This window comes from Schistocerca serialis, chromosome 9, assembly GCF_023864345.2.
Source record: "Schistocerca serialis cubense isolate TAMUIC-IGC-003099 chromosome 9, iqSchSeri2.2, whole genome shotgun sequence".
Classification (NCBI taxonomy): domain Eukaryota; kingdom Metazoa; phylum Arthropoda; class Insecta; order Orthoptera; family Acrididae; genus Schistocerca; species Schistocerca serialis.
The window spans coordinates 298,751,711-298,776,490 of record NC_064646.1 but is presented as its reverse complement, the minus strand read 5'-3'; the positions used below and the strand labels follow the sequence as shown (position 1 = coordinate 298,776,490).

At 38.6% G+C, this 24,780-nt stretch overlaps 1 protein-coding gene across 2 annotated transcripts in view; it reads right to left on the bottom strand.

The window, feature by feature from the left end:
- Positions 1-24,780, bottom strand: part of LOC126419185 (armadillo repeat-containing protein 2) — a 175,352-nt gene that overhangs the window by 123,960 nt on the left and 26,612 nt on the right. For both annotated transcript variants that reach the window (XM_050086317.1, XM_050086318.1), the window contains exons 5-8: positions 18,520-18,961; positions 9,540-9,724; positions 9,355-9,457; positions 3,906-4,078 (exon numbers count right to left, since the gene is read on the bottom strand). In XM_050086317.1, the coding sequence (XP_049942274.1) occupies positions 3,906-4,078; positions 9,355-9,457; positions 9,540-9,724; positions 18,520-18,961 (903 nt within the window). The remainder of the gene's footprint in view (positions 1-3,905; positions 4,079-9,354; positions 9,458-9,539; positions 9,725-18,519; positions 18,962-24,780) is intronic.

The following is a 24,780-nucleotide window of genomic DNA, read 5'->3' as shown; positions in this document are numbered from 1 at the left end:
ATGCAACATATGCTACTTTGCCACACTACCCATGCTTAGGTGCTTGCTTGTATCATGTAAATCTAAAATCCTCATTTACAAAACAATTATAAGACCAGTTGTTATGCCTGCTGCTGAGATGTGGACCATGACTGCAAACAAGAAAAGGGTTCTTAGCAGTTGGAAGAGAAAGGTTCTGCATAAAATATATGGCCCAATATACAATCAAGAAGGTTGGTGCATGTGTGCAAATGCAGAACTGGAACAACTTTTTGACGAACCTGATATTCTCAATACCATTAAAATAAGAAGACTGCTGTGAGCAGGATACATGGTCAGAATGGAAGAAGACAGAACATGTAAGAAGATTTTTGATGGCAAGGCTGGAGGCAGATGATGGGAAGGGATGTCCCAGAAAGAGGTGGATGGATGGATTTGATGAAGACATGAAAAAATTGGGTGTCAGAGGATGTTGATGGAAGGTCATGGACCAGACAGAATGGCAGGATAATGTGATCCAGGCCAACACCCTTAAAGGGCTGTAGACCCATGGAGTAAACAAGTGGTAAGTAAGAACTATAATTCCTACTCCAAATCTTTCTTTGGTTTGCTTTACTGCTTGTTCAGTGTATAGATTGAATAACATCGAGGATAGGCTACAACCCTTTCTCCCTCCCTTCTCAACCAGTGTTTCCTTTCATGCTCCTTGATTCTTATAACTGTCATCTGGTTTCTGTACAAATTGTAAACAGCCTTTCACTCCCTGTGTTTTACTCCTGCTACCTTCAGAATTTCAGAGAGAGTATTCCAGGCAACACTGCCAAATGATTTCTCTAAGTCTACAAATGCTATAAACGTAGGTTTGTCTTTCCTTAACCTATCTTCTACGATAAGTCGTACAATAAGTATTGCCTCACGTGTTCCTACATTTCTCTGGAATCGAAACTGATCTTCCCCATGGTTGGCTTCAACAGTTTCTCCATTCTTCTGTGAGGAATTTATGTTAGTATTTTTGAGCCATGACTTATTAAACTCATAGTTTGGTAATTTTCATGCCAGTCAGCAACTGCTGTCTTTGGAACTGGAATTACTACATTATTTTTGAAGTCTGATGGTATTTTGCCTGTTTCATACATTTTGCACACCAGATGGAAGAGTTCTGTCATGACTGGCTATCAGTGGTTCTAACAGAATATTGTCTACCACCATGGCATTGTTCCAATTTAGATCTTTCAGATCTCTGTCAAATTCTTCTTGCAGTAGATCATCTCTCATCTTCATCTACATCTACTTCCCTTTCTATAATATTGTCTTCAAGTTCATCTGCCTTGTATAGACCCTCTATACACTCCTTCAACCTTTTAGCTTTCCCTTCTTTGCTTAGGACCGGTTTTCCAACTGAGCTCTTGATATTCATACATATGCTTCCCTTTTCCCCAAAGGCCTGTATATAGTGACTATCTTTCCCCCAGTGAAATATGCTTCTAGATCCTTACATTTCTCCTCTAGCCATTCCTCTGTAGCCATTTTGCACTTCCTGTCAATATCATTTTTTACACGTTTGTATTCTCTTTCGCCTGCTTCGTTTTTAAAATTCTTCTTTCATCAATTAATTTCAATATCTCTTGAGTTATCCAAGAATTTCTACTAGGCCTTGTATTTTTACCTATTTGACCCTCTACTGTCTTCCCTATTTCATCTTTTAAAGCTACCCATTCATCTTCTATTGTATACCTTTGCCCTGTTCTAGTCAACTGTTGCCTTATGCTCCCTCTGAAACTCTCAACAACCTGCGGTTCTTTCAACTTATCCAGATCCAATGTCCTTAACATTCCTCCTCTTTCCAATTTCTTCAGTTTAAATCTACAGTTCATAACTGGTAAATTGTGGTCAGGTTCCATATCTGATCCTGGAAATTTCTTACAATTTAAAATTTGATTCTGAAATCTTGCTCATACCATATACAATCAATATGAAACCTTAGAGTGTCTTTAGGCCTCTTCAGAGTGTCTCTAGATCTCTTTGATGTATACAGCCTTCTTTTATGATTCTTAAACCATGTGTTAGCGATGATTAACTTATGCTCTGTGCAAACTTCTACCAGGTGACTTCCTCTTTCATTCCTTTCCCCCACTCCATATATGATCCACCAAAACAATGAAAAAAGTCCAATAAACATGGGTGTGAGCTAAGAGCATTTGTTCATCTTCAATATACTGTGAAACACTTATCTTCTATTGCAAGCACTTTGCTTTCCATATTTTGGGAGGAGGTAGTATGGACCAAAACAAGGAAAAAATGTTGAGTAAACGTAGGCTCCAAAATGCATACCTTAAGAGCTATGAGCACTTGTTCATCTAAGCTATGTGAAACACGTAACTTCTATTGAACAAGTGCTCACAGCTTTCAGAGTATGCATTTTAGTGCCTGTGTTTACTGGATGTTTTTTTTGGTTTGGTCTATACCACCTCCTCCTAATGTATAGAAAGCAAAGAGCTTGCAATAAAAGAGATTTTTTTCACAGTATTAAAGAAGAACAAATGTTCATAGCTCTTAAGGTATGCATTTTAGAGCCTATGTTTATTGGACATTTTTTCCTTGTTTTGGTGGCTACTACCACCTCTCAGAATATTCAATACTTTTTTAAGCACCCTATACATATACGTATAAGTGTCTGGTCTATACTACGGACGATATACACCAATTTAATATGAAGAACTCAGTACACTGGCTTGACACAAGACATGTACATCCAGTTGACATGCTGTTGAGTAGACAACAAAGATCCACCATAGCTACAAACATCTGGGCATACGGTTTTTTAACCAGTTCCCACAAAGTGACCATACAATGCGCATGAATAAACTAAAAAATAAAAGTGGAAAATGGATTAAAAGTTAAGTATACTACACAGTGAAGCAATTTCAATGCAGTATAATAGAAGATATACTTTTATGATGATAAGCTACTGAAAATAATAACATACAGTGTTACACAATATGCAATGTTAAACAAATTAATATGTAAAATCTAGTCTGCCAACATAATGCATTACTACATCTGTACTACTTAATTATTGTAAATAGAGTAATGTAATGTGGTAAGTCTAATGTTTCAACATAAAACACTTCTGTAATTACAGTTGCACACAAACACTGATTGCATGGAAAGTGCTCAAAGGTGAATAAATCTAATCTATTCCATTCCATCATGCAATAACATGAAATAGTACCTACCACTCAATTTACTATTTCCTGTTTTCTTTTTTCAGTATAAGTTTCAGTCATTGGTTGCAAATAAATTTTATTGCACTATGTACTTCAGAATTATTTTAATTGGAGATCATTCCCACAAAACACTGCAGGATTCATTTTAATTTATACTATTTTATATTACTTTTGGATGACCTGACAGGTCACTTGTTGATACAATGGCGATGGTTACGAGTGAACAAAGAAGATTGATGTTGTTGTTGTTGTTGTGGTGTTTTTTTTTTTTTTTTTTTTTTTTTTTTTTTTTTTTTTTTTTTTTTTTTTTTTTTAAAAAAATCACGTGCCTTAAGGAGTAATTTTGAGAGAGATTTTCTTTATGATGGATTATGGACCATGTACTACATTATGTTTAAATGAATGCAACAAGCATGCAACAGGCAGTGGTGTCTGGAAAGGACATTCTATAAGGATAAGCAGTACGCAGATGTGCAGAAAAAAAAGAGTTAAAATAGAGGAAAAAGATGAGAGAAAAATACAATAATAAGAAATAGAGAAACTTAAAATAAGAAGCACCTGTGAGCAAAATTTGTAGTGTCAGTAGAGCAGGAAAAATGAATATGAGGAATCAGCTGTTGACATATTTCTATACAGAAATTTATCAGAATCAGTACACATAAAAATCATCATGTTATATACAAGTAATAAATTACTCACTGCAGAATTAATCATCTTTATATGCAGCACCATTAGCTCCAATGCACCAAGGTTCAGGACTCTTGACAGAAGTGCTGGATTCATTGTTAAAAACTTTAAGGCACCATATCCATAAATACAGGCTTCAGCATCCTCAAGTGGACTGGCTGAACCCAGTGCATTGACAAATAACTCTGTGAAGATTGTACTTTGATGTAATTTTTTTAAAAATATGGCTAGAATTCTTATTAAAAGAAATAATTATAAGAGAGCAACAGCACTGCATAGGCTGTAGCAAGTTAAGCAAAAGATAAACCTTTACATTTTACTTGTTTATTTTTTTGATGTTCCACGGATTCATACAACAATAAGTTCACCACTGATGTGGAATGTGTCCACATTATAAATACATATATATTAATTTACAGTTTTATGAAAAGGGTAAGTTGCTACTCACCACATAGATAAGACACTGAGTCACAGACACGAAAAATTAAAAAGGGCACTAAAATATTTAAGCTCTGGAGAAAGCCCTTTTCCTGAAGTAAAATAAATGTAAATGTCATGTGATTAGGGCCTCCCATTGGGTAGACCGTTCGTTGGGTGCAAGTCTTTCGATTTGACGCTACTTCAGCGACTTGCGTGTTGATTTCTGAAGTAGAAAAGCACACACTCACACAGCCACAATTCACACAAACAGCCCCTGTCTCCGGGCACTGGGATTTGACTCTTGAGAATGTGACTGTGTGTGTGTTTATTTACATTATGGAAAAAGGACTTTGTCTGAAATCTTAAATATTTTAGCACTTTCCTCAGTGACTCAACACCTTGCCTATGTGGTGAGTAGCAATTTGTCCTTTCCATATTGTTATTATTCCATCCTAGGGTTTACAATGATTAAATTACAATTTACTACTCAACAGCTACTACAAATAAAGAAATAAATGGTTATTATCTTCACTCTTCAATAGAAACATGTTTAATGACATAGTTTTTGTCATATTACTGAACAATCAGTTCAGAGATTCAACAAATAATAAAAATACCTACAAACATTACACAGAACCTGAATAAAAATAACATGATTTACATGAATTACTAATATTAACAATTGACAAATTATTATCTTCACTCTTCAATGGTTATCTGAAAACTACCTTGAGCAGTTAAACAGAGAACCGACTCGTGGCGATAACATATTAGACATTCTGGTGACAAACAGACCCGAACTATTTGAAAAAGTTAACGCAGAACAGGGAATCAGCGATCATAAAGCGGTTACGGCATTGATGATTTCAGCTGTAAATAGGAATATTAAAAAGGGTAGGAAGATTTTTCTGTTTAGAAAAAGTGACAAAAAGCAGATTCCAGAGTACCTGTTGGCTCAACACAAAAGTTTTGTCTCAAGTACAGATAGTGTTGAGGATCAGTGGACAAAGTTCAAAACCGTTGTACATAATGCGTTAGATGAGTATGTGCCAAGCAAGATCGTAAGAGTTGGAAAAGAGCCACCGTGGTACAACAACCGAGTTAGAAAACTGCTGCGGAAGCAAAGGGAACTTCACAGCAAACATAAACATAGCCAAAGCCTTGCAGACAAACAAAAATTATGCGAAGCAAAATGTAGTGTGAGGAGGGCTATGTGAGAGGCATTCAATGAATTCGAAAGTAAAGTTCTATGTACTGACTTGGCAGAAAATCCTAAGAAATTTTGATCTTATGTCAAAGTGGTAGGTGGATCAAAACAAAATGTCCAGACACTCTGTGACCAAAATGGTACTGAAACAGAGGATGACAGACTAAAGGCCGAAATACTAAATGTCTTTTTCCAAAGTTGTTTCACAGAGGAAGATTGCACTGTAGTTCCTTCTCTAGATTGTCGCACAGATGACAAAATGGTAGATATCGAAATAGACGACAGAGGGATAGAGAAACAATTAAAATCGCTCAAAAGAGGAAAGGCCTCTGGACCTGATGGGATACCAGTTCAATTTTACACAGAGTACGCGAAGGAACTTGCCCCTCTTCTTGTAGCAGTGTACCATAGGTCTCTAGAAGAGAGTAGCGTTCCAAAGGATTGGAAAAGGGCACAGGTCATCCCCGTTTTCAAGAAGGGACGTCGAGCAGATGTGCAGAACTATAGACCTATATCTCTAACGTCGATCAGTTGTAGAATTTTGGAACACATATTGTGTTCGAGTATAATGACTTTTCTGGAGACTAGAAATCTACTCTGTAGGAATCAGCATGGGTTTCGAAAAAGACGGTCTTGTGAAACCCAGCTCGCGCTATTCATCCACGAGACTCAGGGGGCCATAGACACGGGTTCACAGGTAGATGCCGTGTTTCTTGACTTCCGCAAGGCGTTCGATACAGTTCCCCACAGTCGTTTAATGAACAAAGTGAGAGCATATGGACTATCAGACAAATTGTGTGATTGGATTGAGGAGTTCCTAGATAACAGGACACAGCATGTCATTCTCAATGGAGAGAAGTCTTCCAAAGTAAGAGTGATTTCAGGTGTGCCGCAGGGGAGTGTCATAGGACCATTGCTATTCACAATATACATAAATGACCTTGTGGATGACAACGGAAGTTCACTGAGGCTTTTTGCAGATGATGCTGTGGCGTATCGAGAGGTTGTAACAATGGAAAATTGTACTGAAATGCATGAGGATCTGCAGCAAATTGACGCATGGTGCAGGGAATGGCAATTGAATCTCAATGTAGACAAGTGTAATGTGCTGCAAATACACAGAAAGATAGATCCTTTATCATTTAGCTACAAAATAGCAGGTCAGCAACTGGAAGCAGTTAATACCATAAATTATCTGGGAGTACACATTAGGAGTGATTTACAATGGAATGATCATATAATGTTGATCGTCGGTAAAGCAGATGCCAGACTGAGATTCATTGGAAGAATCCTAAGGAAATTCAATCCGAAAACAAAGGAAGTAGGTTACAGTACGCTTGTTCGCCCACTGCTTGAATACTGCTCAGCAGTGTGGGATATGTACCAGATAGGGTTGATAGAAGATATAGAGAAGATCCAACGGAGAGCAGCGCGCTTCGTTACAGGATCATTTAGTAATCGCGAAAGCGTTACGGAGATGATAGATAAACTCCAGTGGAAGACTCTGCAGGAGAGATGCTCAGTAGCTCGGTACGGGCTTTTGTCAAAGTTTCGAGAACATACCTTCACCGAAGAGCCAAGCAGTATATTGCTCTCTCCTACGTATATCTCGCGAAGAGACCATGAGGATAAAATCAGAGAGATTAGAGCCCACACAGAGGCATACCAACAATCCTTCTTTCCACAAACAATACGAGACTGGAATAGAAGGGAGAACCGATAGAGGTACTCAGGGTACCCTCCGCCACACACCGTCAAGTGGCTTGCGGAGTATGGATGTAGATGTAGATGTAGATGTAATATATTCGAAAGTGTTGGGCATGCACGGCCACTGTCACACTATAGGGTGATCTGTTCAGCAACATATATATGATAAAAATACATATTCACACTATGCAATGATTGAATGATATGCCTAATCTACATGAAAGACGTGTATTAACATTTAACAATGAAACTACTGAATTATTGACAGTATAAAGTCTCTCCTGACCCGGTGTTCTGGGTGACTTTTCTGGGCTGTACCCTTTTTCCTAAATCTCTCCAGTCCTTTTCCTTCACCCCTCTTCCTTACCCATCAACTCTTCTGCCAGAAGAAGGAGCCACTGGCTCCAAAACCTTGTGAAAGTTAAACCTTTTTGTGTGTGTGTGTTCTCCTGCTGCCACTTGTATTAACATTTGACAATATGCAATGAGTGAGTCAAGAGAAACTGGTATGGTTTAGAGATTGATTATTCCTTAAACTTTTAAATTCAGTGAGAAGACAGTTGAAAATTTTTACACCACAATACTTAGCACCTCTCTGCACTAGGAACAGATTTTTTAAACTGATACTATAGTTTTTCTCACATACCGTGTCATGGATGTGAATTGTTGATTTGTTTACAAAGAGAATGAGATTCTTTGTAATAAAGCACGCTGTTGTTGTTGTTGAGTCTTCAGTCCAGAAATTGATTTGATGTAGTTTTCCATACTATTCTATCCTGTGCAAGCTTCTTCATCTCCGAGTAACTACTGCAACCTACATCCTTCTGAATCTGCTTAGTGTATTCACCTCTTGGTCTCCCTCTACAATTTTTACCCTCCATGTTTCCCTCCAATAATAAATTGGTGATTCCTTGATGCCTCTGGGCATGTCCTATCAATCGATCCCTTCTTTTAGTCAGGTTGTGCCACAAATTCCTCTTCTCCCCGATTCTATTCACAACCTCCTCATTAGTTATGTGATATACCCATCTAATCTTCAGCATTCTTCTGTAGCACCACATTTAGAAAGCTTCTATTCTCTTCTTGTCTAAACTATTTGTCATTCATGTTTCACTTCCGTGCTAGGCTACACTCCAAACAAATACTTTCAGAAAAGTGTTACTGACACTTAAATCTATACACAATGTTAGCAAATTTATCTTCTTCAGAAACACTTTCCTTGCCATAGCTAGTCTACATTTTATATCCTCTCTACTTTGACCATCATCAGTTATTTTGCTCCCCAAATAGCAAATCTCATCTACTAGTTTAAGTGTCTCATTTCCTAATCTAATTTTCTCTGCATCACCTGATTTAATTCCACTACATGCCATTATCCTCTGTTCGCTTCTGTTGATGGTCATCCTTTCAAGACACTGTCCATTCTGTTCAACTGCTCTTCCAGGTCCTTGGCTGTCTCTGACAGAATTACAATGTCATTGGCAAACCTCAAGACTTTTATTTCTTGTCCCTGGATTTTAATTCCTACTCCAAATTTTTCTTTTGTTTCCTTCACTGCTTGCTCAATATACAGATTGAACAACATCAGGGATAGGCTACAACCCTGTCTTACTCCCTTCTCAACCACTGCTTGCCTTTCATGCCCTTCGACTCATAACTGCCATCTGGTTTTTGTACAAATTGTAAACAGCCTTTCGCTCCATGTATTTTACCCCTGCCACCTTCAGAATTTTAAAGAGAGTATTCCAGTCAACGTTGTCAAAAGCTTTCTCTAAGTCTAAAAATGCTAGAAATGTAGGTTTGTCTTTCCTTAATCTATCTTCTAAGATAAGTCGTAGGGTCAGTATTGCCTCACATGTTCCAACATTTCTACGGAATCCAAACTGATCTTCCCCGAGGTCAGCTTCTACTAGTTTTTCCATTCGTCTGTAAAGAATTTGCATTAGTATTTTGCAGCCACGACTATATATAGTGAATAGAGAATATTTATGATGTTACATGTGTCAGTACATCAAACCTCAATCAGATACAGGTGAGTAGTGGTAGTTCATTTTTCTTGAATAGTTTCACATGATTTAGCTGGACACCCATATTTTATGTGTTTTTAACTAGAGGTGTTTCACTTACCAAGGATATTGTCTTCCAAGAAAAGCTTGTCATTCTTGTCACTGCGTGAAACTTTAAAGATTAATTTACATACTCCTGATAAGTTGGCACCTGTTACTCGCAACTGTAACAGAGGTGTTAAGACACTGAATATGGCACTGTGAAAAACTTGTTTAGAAAAGTTCAATATGTATTTTATTGCTTACAGCAAGTATAACTCTCGCAATCTGCAGTAGCAGCATCTCATTGGGTCTTTCAATATACCTGTACAAGGCTTTCAAAATCTGAGACTTCAGTTTTCCACTAAGACCACTGGACCCTGTGTTCTTTCCTTTTTCCAAAGTATTGTACAACTTCGACATAACACTTATTACTTCAGCATCATTGTCATCTGGAATAAACACATTTTATTACAAAATAAGATATTTGATATACATAGAAACTTAAATAACTTTGCTTTTCTCTACCAACACTGAGAACATACACTAATGGCAAATAACATTATGACAACTGCTTCCCATGAGACTGAATGCTATCTAGTGGCATTCAGGGCAAAGTATATACATGGAGGAGAGATGAATGGGGAATCACTCTAGTGACAATACAGACCACGAATGGAGAAGTCAACTGACATAAGAACTTTCACAAAGAGCAGATTGTTATGGCCTGGCTCCAGGGAATGAGCATCACTGAAACAGTAAAGTTGGTCACCTGTTGACTTGCTATTGTTATGGGCATCTATAGAAAGTGAGTGCAGCATGGTAAAACCATAACTAGGTGACAAGGTGTTGGACATCTATGCCTCCTCACAGACTGTGGAGATCGGAGACTTTCCCACTCTACAAGGCACGACGGGCAATGATCTGTGGTATATCTGATGACAGATACAATGCTGATGAAGACACAAGTGTTACAGAGCTCACCATTCAGTGATGACAGTTGAACATGTGGCTCTATGGCATACAAGCCATAATATTTCCACATTAAAATAAGATCATCAGTTACAATTGTAGTGGGCATGGGATAAATGAGATTAGACCATGGATCAATGGAAATGTGATGCATGGGACCTGACTAATAACTAAACGCTTGATGACAGCTACGGACTATGTGAACACGATAGCAGACCACCTGAGTCCCATCATGACTGATGTCTTCCCCAATGACAAGGTAACCATTTGTGTGACAAGGCTGGATTCATACTACAATGGTTTGAGAAGTACAATAGTGGACTCCCGTTGATGTCCTGGCCACTTGGTTTGGACCTGATGGAACACATATGGGCCGCTATGGGATGCCATTTCTACTAGCCCATAATTCATGGCAATTTCTGTACCTGTGCACAGATGTCTGGTGCCACATATCTCCAGAAACTGACCAAAGACTTGTCAAATCCATGCTATACAGAATTGCTGCAGTAATGCATCGCATATGTGAATCAATCAGATAGACACAATGTTTGGGCATGTCACTGTAAGCTGCATTTTAACATGACTCTTGGAGCAGCGCAATGTCAGTTTCCACCACCATTGTCACATATTTGAAGCAGTTAATTTCTGTTTATGCTAAGGTCATGAAAAATATATGCAAACTGTTCAGTTATGAATTTGTAAATTCAAAACTGGCAATGTGAACCAAAATCAAACTGTGTCTCATTGCTGCTGTATGATACAAAAATTCTGGTAGCACGTAACAGTCGTATTCTCCAAGTAATTAGTTGTTTGACAGAATGACATTAAATGCCTAATCATGGAGATAATGAAACAAGAATGTGTAAATATCACATAATGCAGCCAAAACAGATGACCTGCAGAGGTGTCTCCAAGAACCTTAGAAATTCTTCACTGCTATACCAGAACATTTATTCCTCAACACTTTAACTGCTCTGGATGTGTTAAAAGTGTGCCACTGTTACTGTCTCCAGGTGCACCTTTGACCCTTCTGTCACATGCTCTAGAAATGTATACACACACCTGCTTGTTGCCATCTTTGTACTCCTGACATCTTACCATGGCCAGCCACTCAGGTTTTTGTGAGTTCTGGATATGTTAATGGGCAAGGTACTTAGTGGCCAGGCAGAGTGGCTCAGTAGCTGCATTTCTGACCTGAGTGCTCATCAGCTTTCCACTGTTTGGCCTGTGTGTGTTCACTGCTGTGATCTTACTTGTGTTGCAGCTTTCATCTTCAGTTCTGACTGAGAATATGGCACCTCATTGTGGTTGGACGGAGAAAGGAATCATTATGGCAGTGACAGACAATTACACCTGGTACTCAGTGTCACAGGGTAAAAGAAACAAGCAGAGTATCAGATGCCTCCATATAAAAACCACTGCAATAGTGTTGCTAGAGAGACTAATGCATTCTAAATGTTGTAAATAAACAAAAGATCTAGACTGGAACTGAAACGATTAAAGCAAATAGTTACTTAGCGATTACAACTTTTGATGTGACAACAAACAGGTTTCAATTAAAGTTGAGAATCTCACATAGGATACTATAAATTTTAATGTGTTCAATGCCACTATATTCTTTTTTGACCAGCTATTAAGTGCTATTAAGAGAAGTACTTCTTTTGATAAAAAAATTAGTTATACCTCTTTCTCGTGATACGTAAAAATGTTTTGAGTATTAATCATACAGCAGTATACACACCTCTTAGCATGCTATCAAAAAATCTTGTTTCAGTATCTTAAATCATTTATGAAATATGGCAGTTTTTACAACCACATGATGCACGTTTTGCATGGAAAGAACACTGGGTGCAATCCACGCAACCCTTCTGTTGATACACGAACCAATATCTTGAGAATAGTGACATATATTGCTCTGCTCTCAATTTTGATATGTTAGTTACATTTAATACACTGCAATAAGGATGTAAAATGAACCATAAGCAAAGGCTACACAATGTGTTTTTACTTCTGCAAAAATCTTAAAATATTTTGCAATGCTTTAATTCATTGCAAGCAGTATAGTAACTAAGATGAATAACAAAACAAAATTCAGTCGTTTATTGATCAAAGGCATCATACTGTAGAACGTGAAATAATTAAACTATTTGAGAAATAGTTTTCTTAAAATTGGATGGTAAGTGTTTCATTTAGGGGCCCACAGGTTCGCTCAGTTGCATTGCAAACAATTTTTGAATGGAAAATCCAAATCTAGAGCAAAAACGTTGTTACCTTGGTTCTCTACGACTGACGACACATTAGAGTGGTGTCACTGATAGAGTCATTCTTGCTTTGAGTTATTACAGTTGTGAATATGATAGGTCTATGGAAGAGTAAATATAAAGAACACTAGGTTACTTTGATGAAATGAAAGTGATACTTCACTTTCATCACAGGACTTTAGTTCTCTGCTAATAACTCCAGGATAGGTGTAATTATTAGGTGTAAAACAATATTGACATACCTGTGTCTGTCTGGGCAGTGATTGATTTCTAGAGTCAAGAACCTGAGTAACCGTGTTTACAGTAGACTCCTGACTATCGAGCTCATTATTATCCATCCCTTCTACTATCTGGGCTATTTAATTAACATCCTAATAATACTTCTTCCTGTAAAATTAATTTATCTTCCAAAGGTTTAGCAAGTAGGATCTGGCTACAATTCTGTGTGCCTTTTAAAAATGCTTTGTGCACCTTTTGTGTTTCTAACACATCTGCAGTCACAATCATGAGATACACACTGTATCATTGATACTGAATAAATCACCAGAACCACTTGTCAACTAATGATACTTAGAAACCCTCTTCCAGCACTCACAAACAACAATGAACACACATAGAGAGCAGGTCCATTGGCAATGCTGTGGTCTTTGTTTCTTCAAATGTCCAAACAGTGTACATTGTTAAATTGTTGTTTTGTGTGGTCCTTTGTGATTCAATTAAAGAGTCCAAAATGAGGGGCATGTATTACATAACAACCCAGGAAATGTTTATAAAATCAGGTTTTGGTATTAAAAAGGTTATTTTGATTGATACAGCTGGCATTGGAAGAGAGAATTTATAGCACTCTCACCTATCCAGCTTTTTTGTTACTCTGTTTGACCTTCCATCACATTAGGCTGTATAGTCAAGAGTTTATTGTGTTTTGTACTTAAGGTGGCAAAACACACAGCAGCACACAAATTAATCATGCGAAGTGCTCCAGGAATATTCAGCACAAGAGAACAGACCGTGCAGCAAAATCAGTTCACAGATACTGACCGGAACTCGATCCCCTAGAGCGGCCAGGAGTACATGGGCAACAAAAAAGCCGCAGTCTCTATGGAATGCAGCTAGCACATTTGTAGCAGTCAAAGGGTTAATACTATTCAAAGTTCTAATAAACTGTATACATGTAGCCACTTTAAACAATTTAAAAGGTAATCTAAATATAGACTTGAGTCTTTGTTTAGGGTACAATGCCTTTATTCCTGCACAATTTTGGTTAATAAAACACACTCAGTTAAAGGCAAGGAATTTTAAACCCAAATAAACTAAAAAAAACATAATTAGAAGCATCTGTAGTTAGCAGCTGTTTCCATAACTTATTTAAATATTTTGATTCTGGGTTTGTGAATCATCATTACCAATGTGGGATACTATGTTCCTTTTAAATTTATCTGCGTTCATGCAGAATATAGTAGCTATCATCCACACAAATTATCACCTAACTATTAAGTTTGTTGTAATTTATGCTCTGGTAGAATCAAATACATTTGTTGCTGACAATTCATATGAAACAGGCTTTGTTGCGTGTTCATAAAAACAGATTAGCAATTCAATGAAGGCAGCATGGGCAGATGAATGCAAGAGTTTGAAAGCTTATTTATCCAAGTTTCTGACCAGAATAATAATACAAGAGATTGGAAAGAAAATTAAACATCGGTTAGATGACAATGAGGTTGGCTTTAGTAATGGCAAAGACACCATAGATGCAGTTCTGACATTACACTTGATAACTGAGGCAAGACTTAAGAAAAATCAAGACACCCTCAAAAGACATGTTTACTTAGAAAGATCATTTGAAGATGTAAAGTGTTTGAGATATTAGAAATCCTCAGAGAAGTAGGTATTTGCTGCTATAGGGTAAGATGGGTCTAAAAGAAACAAAATGGAACAGTAATGATGGAAGATCGAGAGCTGCTTTGATTAAAAAGGATGAAAAGCAGAAATGCAGTCATTATCCTTTACTGTTCAAGTAGTATACTGAAGAAGCAATAATGGGAATAAAAAGTTTCAGGCATGGGCTGTAATTTAAGGTGAAAGGATATCAATAAGATGCGCTGATGACATAGCTACGCTCTGTGAAAGTGAGGAAGAATTACCTGACCTGTTGAATGGAATGAACAGTATACTGAGCACAGAATATGGACTGAGATCAGCAACAAACTAACATGAAAACTGGGGACCACAAATCAGACAAACTAAAGCAATTCTGCTAGCTTGTAAGCAAAATAACAAATGATGGAAGAAGCAAGGATGATGTAACAAGCAGACTACCACAGGCACAGAGACCATTTCTCAAGAAAAGAAAAGAAGTTGTCCAGTATCCAACACAGGCCTCAATTTGAGAAAGGAATTTATGTATGGAGCACAGAGTTATACAAATGTGAGTTATGGATTGTGGCAAAAGTGGAAAAGAAAAGAGAATCAATGCATTTGAGATACGGCATCATAAATGAATGCTGAATGTTAAATTGACAGAAGATATAAGAAATGAGGAGGTTCTGAGCAGAACTGCCAGGAAGAAAAATGTGTGATAATATTAACTAGAAGAAAAAGCCATGGATCGGAAAAATTGTAGGGAGAGACAGGGACTGGAATATATTCTAGAATTAATTGAGGACATTAGGGGCAAGTATTAGTCTTGAGATGAAGAGCCTATATCAGAAGAGGAAATAGATTAGATTAGATTATTTTTCATTCCATAGATCTGTGTTGAGGAGATCCTCGTGGCTGTGGAACATGTCACTTTTTTTTTTTTATTGTTTTTTTAAGAAAAAGCTGAAATAACAATACTAATAGTATGAGTATATACAATACATCATTTGTTTCTATCAAAAAATTTGTCAATGGAGTAGAAGGAGTTGGCCGCTAGTATGTCTTTCAGGCTCCTTTTAAACTGATCTTTATTTGTAATTAAATTTTTTATGTTTGCTGGCAAATTATTGAAGATGAGTGTTCCTGAGTAGTGGACCCCTTTTTGAACTAAAGTAAGTGCTTTTAAGTCCTTGTGCAGATCATTTTTGTTCCTGGTATTGTATGTATGAACTGAGCTGTTTGTTGGAAAAAGAGATATATTATTTAGGACAAATTTCATTAAGGAGTAAATATACTGAGAGGCAGTAGTTAGTATACACAGTTCTATGAAGAGGTTTCTACAAGATGTCTATGAATTTACTCCACAAATAATACGTATTACACGCTTTTGGACTCTGAAAACTTTTGTTTGACTTGAAGAGTTACCCCAAAATATTATACCATATGACATTATGGAATGAAAGTAGGCAAAGTATGCAAGCTTTTTCACTTTTATGTTGCTTATGTCTGCTAACACTCGAATTGCAAATACAGACTTGTTAAGGCGTTTCTGCAGTTCTGTGGTGTGCTCCTCCCAACTGAATTTATTATCAAGTTGTAATCCCAGGAATTTAAGACTGTAAACCTCTTCTGTCTGCTCTTCTTTGTACTTTATGCATATGCTGGGTGGAAACCTCTTACAGGTTCTGAATTGCATATAGTGAGTCTTTTTCGAAGTTTAATGTCAGTGAGTTGGCTTTAAACCATTTATTAATATCCATGAAAATATCGTTAGCAGATCTTTCTAGAACTGCACTTGACAAACTATTTATTGCAATACTTGTGTCATCTGCAAACAAAACGAACTCTGATTCTGGCAGTGTAACTGATGAGAGATCATTAATGTACGAGGGTTATTCCAAAAGTAAGGTCCGATTCGCCGTAACTATTGAAATTTGGCGCCAATGACAAAACACGCATGCGCGCCGACTCCCGGCAAGCCTTGCGCGTCAAACGCCGCCATTCGCTTTGTTACTGTTGCTGAGTGTAGTTCACAGTGTCACTTTACAATGTTTAAGACAATTGATCAGCCCGCCGATTGTGAAGTAAGGGCAGTGATACGGTTTTTGTCTGCAAGAAACAATTCAGCCGCGGAAATCCATCAGCAGATTACTGAAGTGTACGGTCCTAACATAATGAGCGACAGTAAAGTGCGCAAGTGGGTGCGAGCTTTTAACGAAGGACGGGATAATGTGCACGATGAACCACGGTGTGGCCGACCATCAGTGATTTCAGACGATTTGGTCAATGCGGTTGACAAAAAAATTCGTGAAGATCGCCGATTCACTATTACAGATGTAGACATGCATTTTCCGAATGTAAGTAGAACAACTTTGTACAGAATTGTGTCTGAACATTTGAAGTTTCACAAATTGTGTGCCCGTTGGGTTCCCAGGCTGCTTACTGAGCCCCAACGAATGAAAAGAATGCCTTTTGCTCTTGATTTTTTGGAGCGATATCATAAGGAAGGTGACAGTCTTTTAGACAATGTTGTCACAGGGGATGAGACATGGGTTTCTCACATCACTCCAGAGTCTAAACGTCAGTCAATGCAATGGCGCCAGTCAAGGTCAAGGCAAAGCAGACAATCTCAACACGTAATGTTATGGCGACTGTGTTCTGGGATAGACGTGGAGTATTGTTAGTCGACTTTATGGAGAGAGGAACAACGATTAATAAAGCCACCTACTGCGCTACCCTGACTAAACTTCGACGTGCAATCCAGAATAAGCGACGTGGTCTTTTGTCGTCTGGAATCTTGTTGTTGCATGACAATGCCAGACCCCACACTGCAAATGAAACGCAAGCTCTGATCAAGAAATTTGGATGGGAACAGATGGACCATCCTCCTTACAGTCCGGACCTGGCACCAAGTGATTTCCACCTGTTCCGTTACTTAAAGGAGTTTCTCGGCGGCAAGCGCTTCGACACAGATGATGAAGTGAAAGAAGTAGTTAAGGACTGGTTATCGTCACAGACGGCCGATTTCTATAACATGGGCATGCAAAAGCTTGTTGAACGATGTGACAAATGTTTAAATAAGTATGGAAGTTATGTAGAAAAATAGATAAAGATGTAAGGAATGTAAATAAAACAATTGTTTTGAAAAAACATTTTAGTTTTGATTTTTTTTTTATAACCGGACCTTACTTTTGGAATAACCCTCGTACACAAGAAAAAGCAATGGCCCTAAGACGGATCCTTGTGGGACACCACATGTAATTTCTTCCCATTCTGACGATGACTGATGACTTAATTCACTAGTCCCTTGCACTGACACCCTTTGTTTCCTGTTAGCAAGGTATGACTTGAATCATTTTGCAGCACTGGCAGTGACACCATAGAATTCTAATTTATTTAAAAGGATGTTGTGGTTTACACAATCGGATGCCTTTGACAAATCACAGAAAATAATCTGGGAAACTAGATCAAACTAGTCAGAAGATTGATTTACAGTGGTGATGGAGAGGGGAGGGGAGGAGGGATAGCACTGCATAAGGTATTCACCAACATGCCTAGTGTCCTTCATGGTGGTATATCCAAATACAATCAATGAATTAATGAGGAGCTGCATCTTTGTGGCAATATATAACTTTTCTTTGTTCTATAAAATACATAACTGTCCACCACCTCAGTAAGTTTACATACAGTACACAGTGATCAAGGTATAAAATGAATAGAAAGTCAGGTAGGGCACTAATTATGGTCAGTTATAGCCCCTTCTAGTGCAATACATTTCTGAATAAACATTATTTTATTGTTATAATCCTTTTTTAGATCTCTTCTGCTAATCTTGTTTTGATATTAACTGCAAATGCTGACAGAAGTTGAACTTTTCCTTATGATTAGATATTGGTAATGAAATAGTAAAACATACTTATATGAACAAGGACATCATAACAAGCCAATAAGATCTATTTCAATCACAGCAAAAGCTGAAAATGTGAACAGAAAATTAGAGAGGCAAAAAATCCTTTTGATGATGATGCTTGTTTTCTTGAGATGTTAACATACATTATACTGAAGAACTTCAGCCAGGGAAACTTAAAGAAATATTTGGATACTGCAGGTAATGTCTGGGTACATCATGACATAAAAATGTATTGTAAACAACTCACCTTGCTTGGCAAGAAGGATGAGAGTTTCCACTGCAGCACTGACAGCATTACGTTCAGGAGGCAGATTCTCCTTAAGGGCCTTGTAGATTGGATCAAGGATAGGATCTTCAATTGCCTTAGACTTTTTGCCTGAATGTACACTGAATGGTCTAGCAGATTTGTAGTTGGGTGGTTTCCAGGTTGCTGGCTTTGTAACAGGAATTCCTGAAGTCACAACTTTTTCTTCCACTTCACATTTCGCAACACTAATTGAGTCTGTTTTGATAGGAGATGTAGGAACAGGAATACCACTACTGTTATTTGTATCACTGCCACTAATGGTATTTACTGTTTTATTTTTATTCACATCAGACACAGCTGTTTCTTTTTTTGAATCTCCAAATTCTGTTTCTTTCAACTCTTCCTTCCCCCTAAGATGTTTAGTGACAGGTGTCTGGATTTCCTGAAAAAACAAAATAAATAAATGGAATGAACAATGACTTCCACATAACCAATACTTCACAAAAACTGATGGAACATTGTGCAACTGTCCCTATCAAACTTAGCCTGTATTAAGTGAATTTAGCAGAATAATTTCAACACCATCCCAGTTGTTGAAAATTACACTAATTTACGTAATAATTTTGGCATATAAAGTTCTCCTGTAACACTGTAGAGACAATACTATTGACTCACACACATAGAAACTGGTTATTATGGGAGAGTCACCTAGAAAAATTTCTCGAAGTTTCTGCAGAAATTCATTTGGTGATTTTTTTGTGCAACAACCTCAGCAGGAAAGCCTAAACCCAATGATTTCTTTGTTTGATAAAATGTTTGATATAGATTAGGTAAATAATAAGAAAATTGTTACAAACCTTGTCACGAAAAAACTTTCACAGTCTGAAGATATTACGAGCTCCATGCCTTGTTATGATTAATTAAATATAGGGTACAATAAAAAGTATCCCATGTCATAATTATTAAAATTTTCTGTGCTACTTAATAGTGACCAAATGTATTATCTATGTAAATCCATTGTTTTGTCTTTGTCTGCAGATAATATATTTTCAGAGGATCATGAATTTGATTTCTGCACACATGTCCTCATTGCTGACTGAACTGAAATTTCATTGTGAGCTACATCTGTGACAGTGTGTACCATTGCATATTATTGAAATTTTAGAGCAAAAGGCTAAATTTTTTTCCCAACACTACCTCTAACATCCCATGGTCTGAGGTTGCTGCACTTTTTCTTCACAATGTAAGAGAGATGTTATGGAGCTTAACCATCTTCCTCTTTCCAGTTCAAATTATTGTTGTGTTTAGTAATATCAACTGTCTCTCTGTACAGTCTATAAGTTATCTACTCATGGCTGCTAGAACCTGGATCTTATAAAACTGAATCTTGTAGACTCATGTCTGCAGTTTCTCTGCCTGTTTCTTTTCTTCAAGAATTGCCTTAATACATGTTTCTTTACTTCTTCACCATTCCCTTAGGAGTACCAACATGCAACTGCATACAAAACTACATGTATTCTGTAAATTTCTTTTTTTCTAATGGCTAGCAGATATCTAGGTTGACTTTAGACATATGTATATCTTACTTTAGGTTTTGTGTACCACAGTGATGATTGTTTTTCAAAGTTCTATCCTATATAGTCAGCCACATGATTAACAAAGGGCAATCACAGACTGTGATTTGAATATCAAAGTGAGTAACAGTCAGTTATGCTGCTTTTTGATTCACACTGATGTCCTAGCTACCTACTCTTTTCTTGAAAACTAACAAAGCCAAAAATATACTCTCCCTTTTAACTCCTCCCCCATGGTGAATTGTTTCAGTTCAGTGTAATTCAAGTATTTGTGAAAAAAAAACATTGCTCCATTTTATGTGTCCACAGTAAAAATCTATCATCCACGTAACAAAAACAGGTATTCAGCTTTCTAACAGCAGTTCTCAGTGTCTGTTATTCAAATTTTTCTAAACAAAATTTGCCACCACTAGGCTTAAGGAACTTTCTGCATTACCCCATTAATCTCTACATAAAACAAATTGCTTTAAGTGACTCTGCAATTTGGGCAGGAGAAAATTTGATCTAGTTGTTCCAATACCTCATTTAGCCAAACCATGATAAATGGCAATGCCATAACAAAGCTGACTAATATGTCCTCCAGCTACATCAGCAGCAAGCTACTGTGGGCAGTGAATCAAAGTCATGATCCCCTTGTGAAAATGCCGTCTGGAGAGATGGAAACACTACATTTACATAGAAAGTCCATACAAAAATGACTTAAAAAAGGCAGAAAATTTTAATAATCAAAACATCTGTGGTGTAAAAGTTTACATTCAAAGAGAACCCCCCTCTGATGCATTTTATTGTGATTCACAAAAGACAGATGTAGATATATGGCATTTGGATTATTTACACAAGTTGGAGCTGTCATTATGATAGAAAAAGTGCATGTAATTATGAACAAAGAAGATTAAAAATAAAAGAGAATGTTAATGAAGTCAGAGAGTGGCTAGGAGCTTTTCATTTGTATTGGTATCTCGAGCCTTATTTGGTCTCCTCTGCAAAATATTATTTGATTTTCTCTTTCCTGTCAGTGAAATGTTTTTTGTAATATTTGTTCAAATTCAGGTAAAACATATAATCCCTGATCTGTATGTTGGTGTGAATTTTCACTTATGACAACTTACTGAACCAACTGCACAACTTGATCTCCAGCCTGAATGTTGAAAATTGTCATCTGTAATTAATGGCATTCTACAGCTTACTATTCTAGAAAACAATAAAATTAATATCTATTCCTAGTAATATGGCTATTCCGTATAGTGCGCAGTTGTAAACTTTAACTATTATTTTCAGCATCATAATACATGCATGTACACATACATAATTTTCACATACATTTTGTCCCATTGTCTAAACATGGAGCAAAATTGTGTGTGTGTGTGTGTGTGTGTGTGTGTGTGTGTGTGTGTGTGTGTGTGTGTGTGCATTACAATGTTGGAGAGAACAGATTGCTACTCACCATGTAGTGGAATGTTGAGTGGCAGACATACACAATGAAAAGACTATCAAACAAGCAAGCTTTAGGCCACAAAGCCCTTCTTCCAAATTAGGTCACATACACATGCACACACACTCATGTAAATGCAACTCACAAATGCATGACCACTGTTTATGGATGACAAGGCCACACTGTGGGCAGCTGCCCCTGATGGGAGAAGCAATCTGGGTGTTGGGGGGAAGGAGGAGAGGGAGCGATAGCGGGATAGGGCTGGGGGATGGTAAAGCGTTGCTTTTGGGAGCATGCAGGGTCAAAGTGGAGAGAGGGTAGGGCAGCTAGGTGCAATCAGGAGGCTAGGTGGAGGGCAGGGGGGGAAAGCAGAGAAGTAAGATGGCTGTGGTTGTGTTAGTGGAATAGAGGACTGTGTAATGCTGGAGTGGGAACAGGGAGGAAGTAGATGGGCGAACGAAATGACTAATGAAGACTGAGACCAGGAGTGTTACAAGAATGGGGAATATATTGCAGGAAGAGTTCCCACCTGCGCAGTTCAGAAGAGCTGATGTTGCTAGGAAGGATTCATATGGCACAGGCTGTGAAGCAGTCATTAAAATGAAGAACATTGTGTTGAGCAGCTGGTCAGCTGTTTCTTGGAAACAGTAGATTACTTGACTGGTTTCACAGGTAATGGCCTTTGATGAGATAGGTAATGTTTGTGAGCAAACTGGAGTACGTGGTGGTGGGAGGCTGTATGGGACAGATCTTGCGTCTAGGTCTACTACAAGGATATTAGCCATGGGACAAGGAGATGGGAGCAGGAGTTGTTCAAATGGTTCAAATGGCTCTGAGAACTATGGGACTTAACATCGGAGGTCATCAGTCCCCTAGAACTTAGAACTACTTAAACCTAACTAACTTAAGGACATCACACACATCCATGCCCAAGGCAGGATTCGAACCTGCGACTGTAGCAGTCGTGTGATTCCGGACTGAAGGGCCTAGAACTGCTCAGCCACCGCAGCCTGTGCAGGAGTTGTGTAGGGATGGATGAGTATATTGTGTAGGTTCAGTGGATGGGAGAATACCACTGTGGGAGGACTGGGAAGGTTAGTGGGCAGGACATTCATCATTTCAAGGAACAACGAGAGCTGGTTGAAACCCTGGTGGAGAATGTGATTGAGTTGCTCCAGTCCTGGTTGGTATGAGTCAGGAGGGGAATGTTCCTTTGTGGCCAGGACAGTGAGACTTTGTGGGGGGTGACTGGAGAGATAATGCACCAGAAATCTGTTTCTTTACAAGACTGGGATTGTAATTATGGTCTGTGAAAGCATCAGTGGCAGCTGTTAAAGTAGAGGTATTGCTGGTGGTGATAAAGGCTCCACTACTGTTGTTTTGAACCACAAGGATTACCTTGCAGAAAGACTCCGCAGTTGTCAGATTCAGCCAACTACAAACCCAGCCACAAAGACCCCACTTCAGTATCTCAAATACTTAGTCCTATCCCAGAACCTCCCTCTGGAGTCTATCTCTCTCATCATCCCTCCATTCCCTGCACTCCTACGTTCTACATGCTTCCTAAAGTCCATAAAGCCAACCACCCAGGATGCCCCGTTGTGGCTGCTTACTGTGCCCCCACTGAGAGAGTCTCTGCTTTCATAGATTCACACTTTTAGCCCACTACCTGCAACCTACCCCCCTACATAAAAGATACCAACCATTTCCTTCACTGACTTTCTACAGTTCCTTTCCCTTTACCACATGGTGTCCTGCATGTCACTATTGATGACACGTTCCTCTACACTAACATTCCCTATGACCACGGCCTTTCTGCTACTGAACACTACCTTTCCCAATGCCTGCAAGATTCCAAATCTACAACCTGCTTCAACTATATGCTCACCCACTATTACTTCTCCTTTGAAGGCATCACCTACAAACAAATAAATGTTATGGCTATGGGCAACCACATGGCGCCATTCTATGTCAATCTATTCGTAGGCCATCTAGAGGAATCCTTTCAGACGACCCAGAATATCAAACCCCTAACCAATTCAGATTCACTGATGACATCTTTGTGATCAGGGGTGAGGACAACCTATCCATGTTCCTCCAGAACCTCAACATCGTCTTCTCCATTTGCTTCACCTGATCCTCCTCAACACAACAAGCCCCCCCCCCCTCAATGTTGACCGTCACCTCGAAGATAGCTACACCAGGACCTCAGCCTATATCAAACCTGCCAACCACCAGCAATACCTCCACTTCCACAGCTGCCACCTATTCCATACCAAGAAGCCCCTTCCATACAGCCATATGCCCGTGACAAGCAGCCTCTCTCGAAATATACCAAGGATCTCACTCAGGCCTTCACAGAACATAATTACACTCCCAAACTTGTACAGGAACAGATCTCCTGTGCCTTATCGCCCTAGTCACCCCCCCCCCTTCCACTCCTCCTCCCGAAGTCCCACCATCCTGCCACAGAGGAGCATTCCCCTCCTGACTCAGGACCACCAGGACTGGAACAAGTGAATCACATTCTCCACCAGTGTTTCAACCACCTCTTGTCATGCTCTTAAATGAGTTATGTCCTACACACTATCCTTCACAACCCTCCCACAGTGGTATTCTACTGTCCATTGAAGCTACACAATATCCTCAGCAATTCCTACACAACCTCCTGGCTCATGGCTAGACACAAGACCTGTCCCATGCAGCCTCCACACCACCACCTACTCCAGTCCGGTCACAAGTATCACCTATCCCATCAAAGGCAGGAATACCTGTGAAACCGGTCAACTGATCTACAGGTTAAACTGCAACCACTGCGGTGCATTCTACATCGGCATGACAACCAACAAGTTGTCTGTCCGCATAAATGACCAACCACAAATTATGACCAAGAAACAGCTGGACCACTCAGTTGTTGAGCAAGCTGCCCAACAGAATGTTTTTCATTTTAATGACTGCTTCACAGCCTGTACAACCTGAATTCTTCCCACCAACACCAATTTTTCAAAATTGTGCAGGTGGGAACTCTCCCTGCAATATATCCTCCATTTCTGTAACCCTCCTGGACTCAACCTTCATGAGTCATTACCCTTCACCCACCTATCCCCTCCATGTTCCCAGTCCAGCATTACACAGCCAGGAAACATCCGTCTATTCCACCAACACACCCACAGCTCTTTTACTTCTCTCCTTTACCACAGCCCCTGCCCTCCATCTAACCTCCCGACTGCAAGTGGTTGCCGTAGCCTCTCTCCA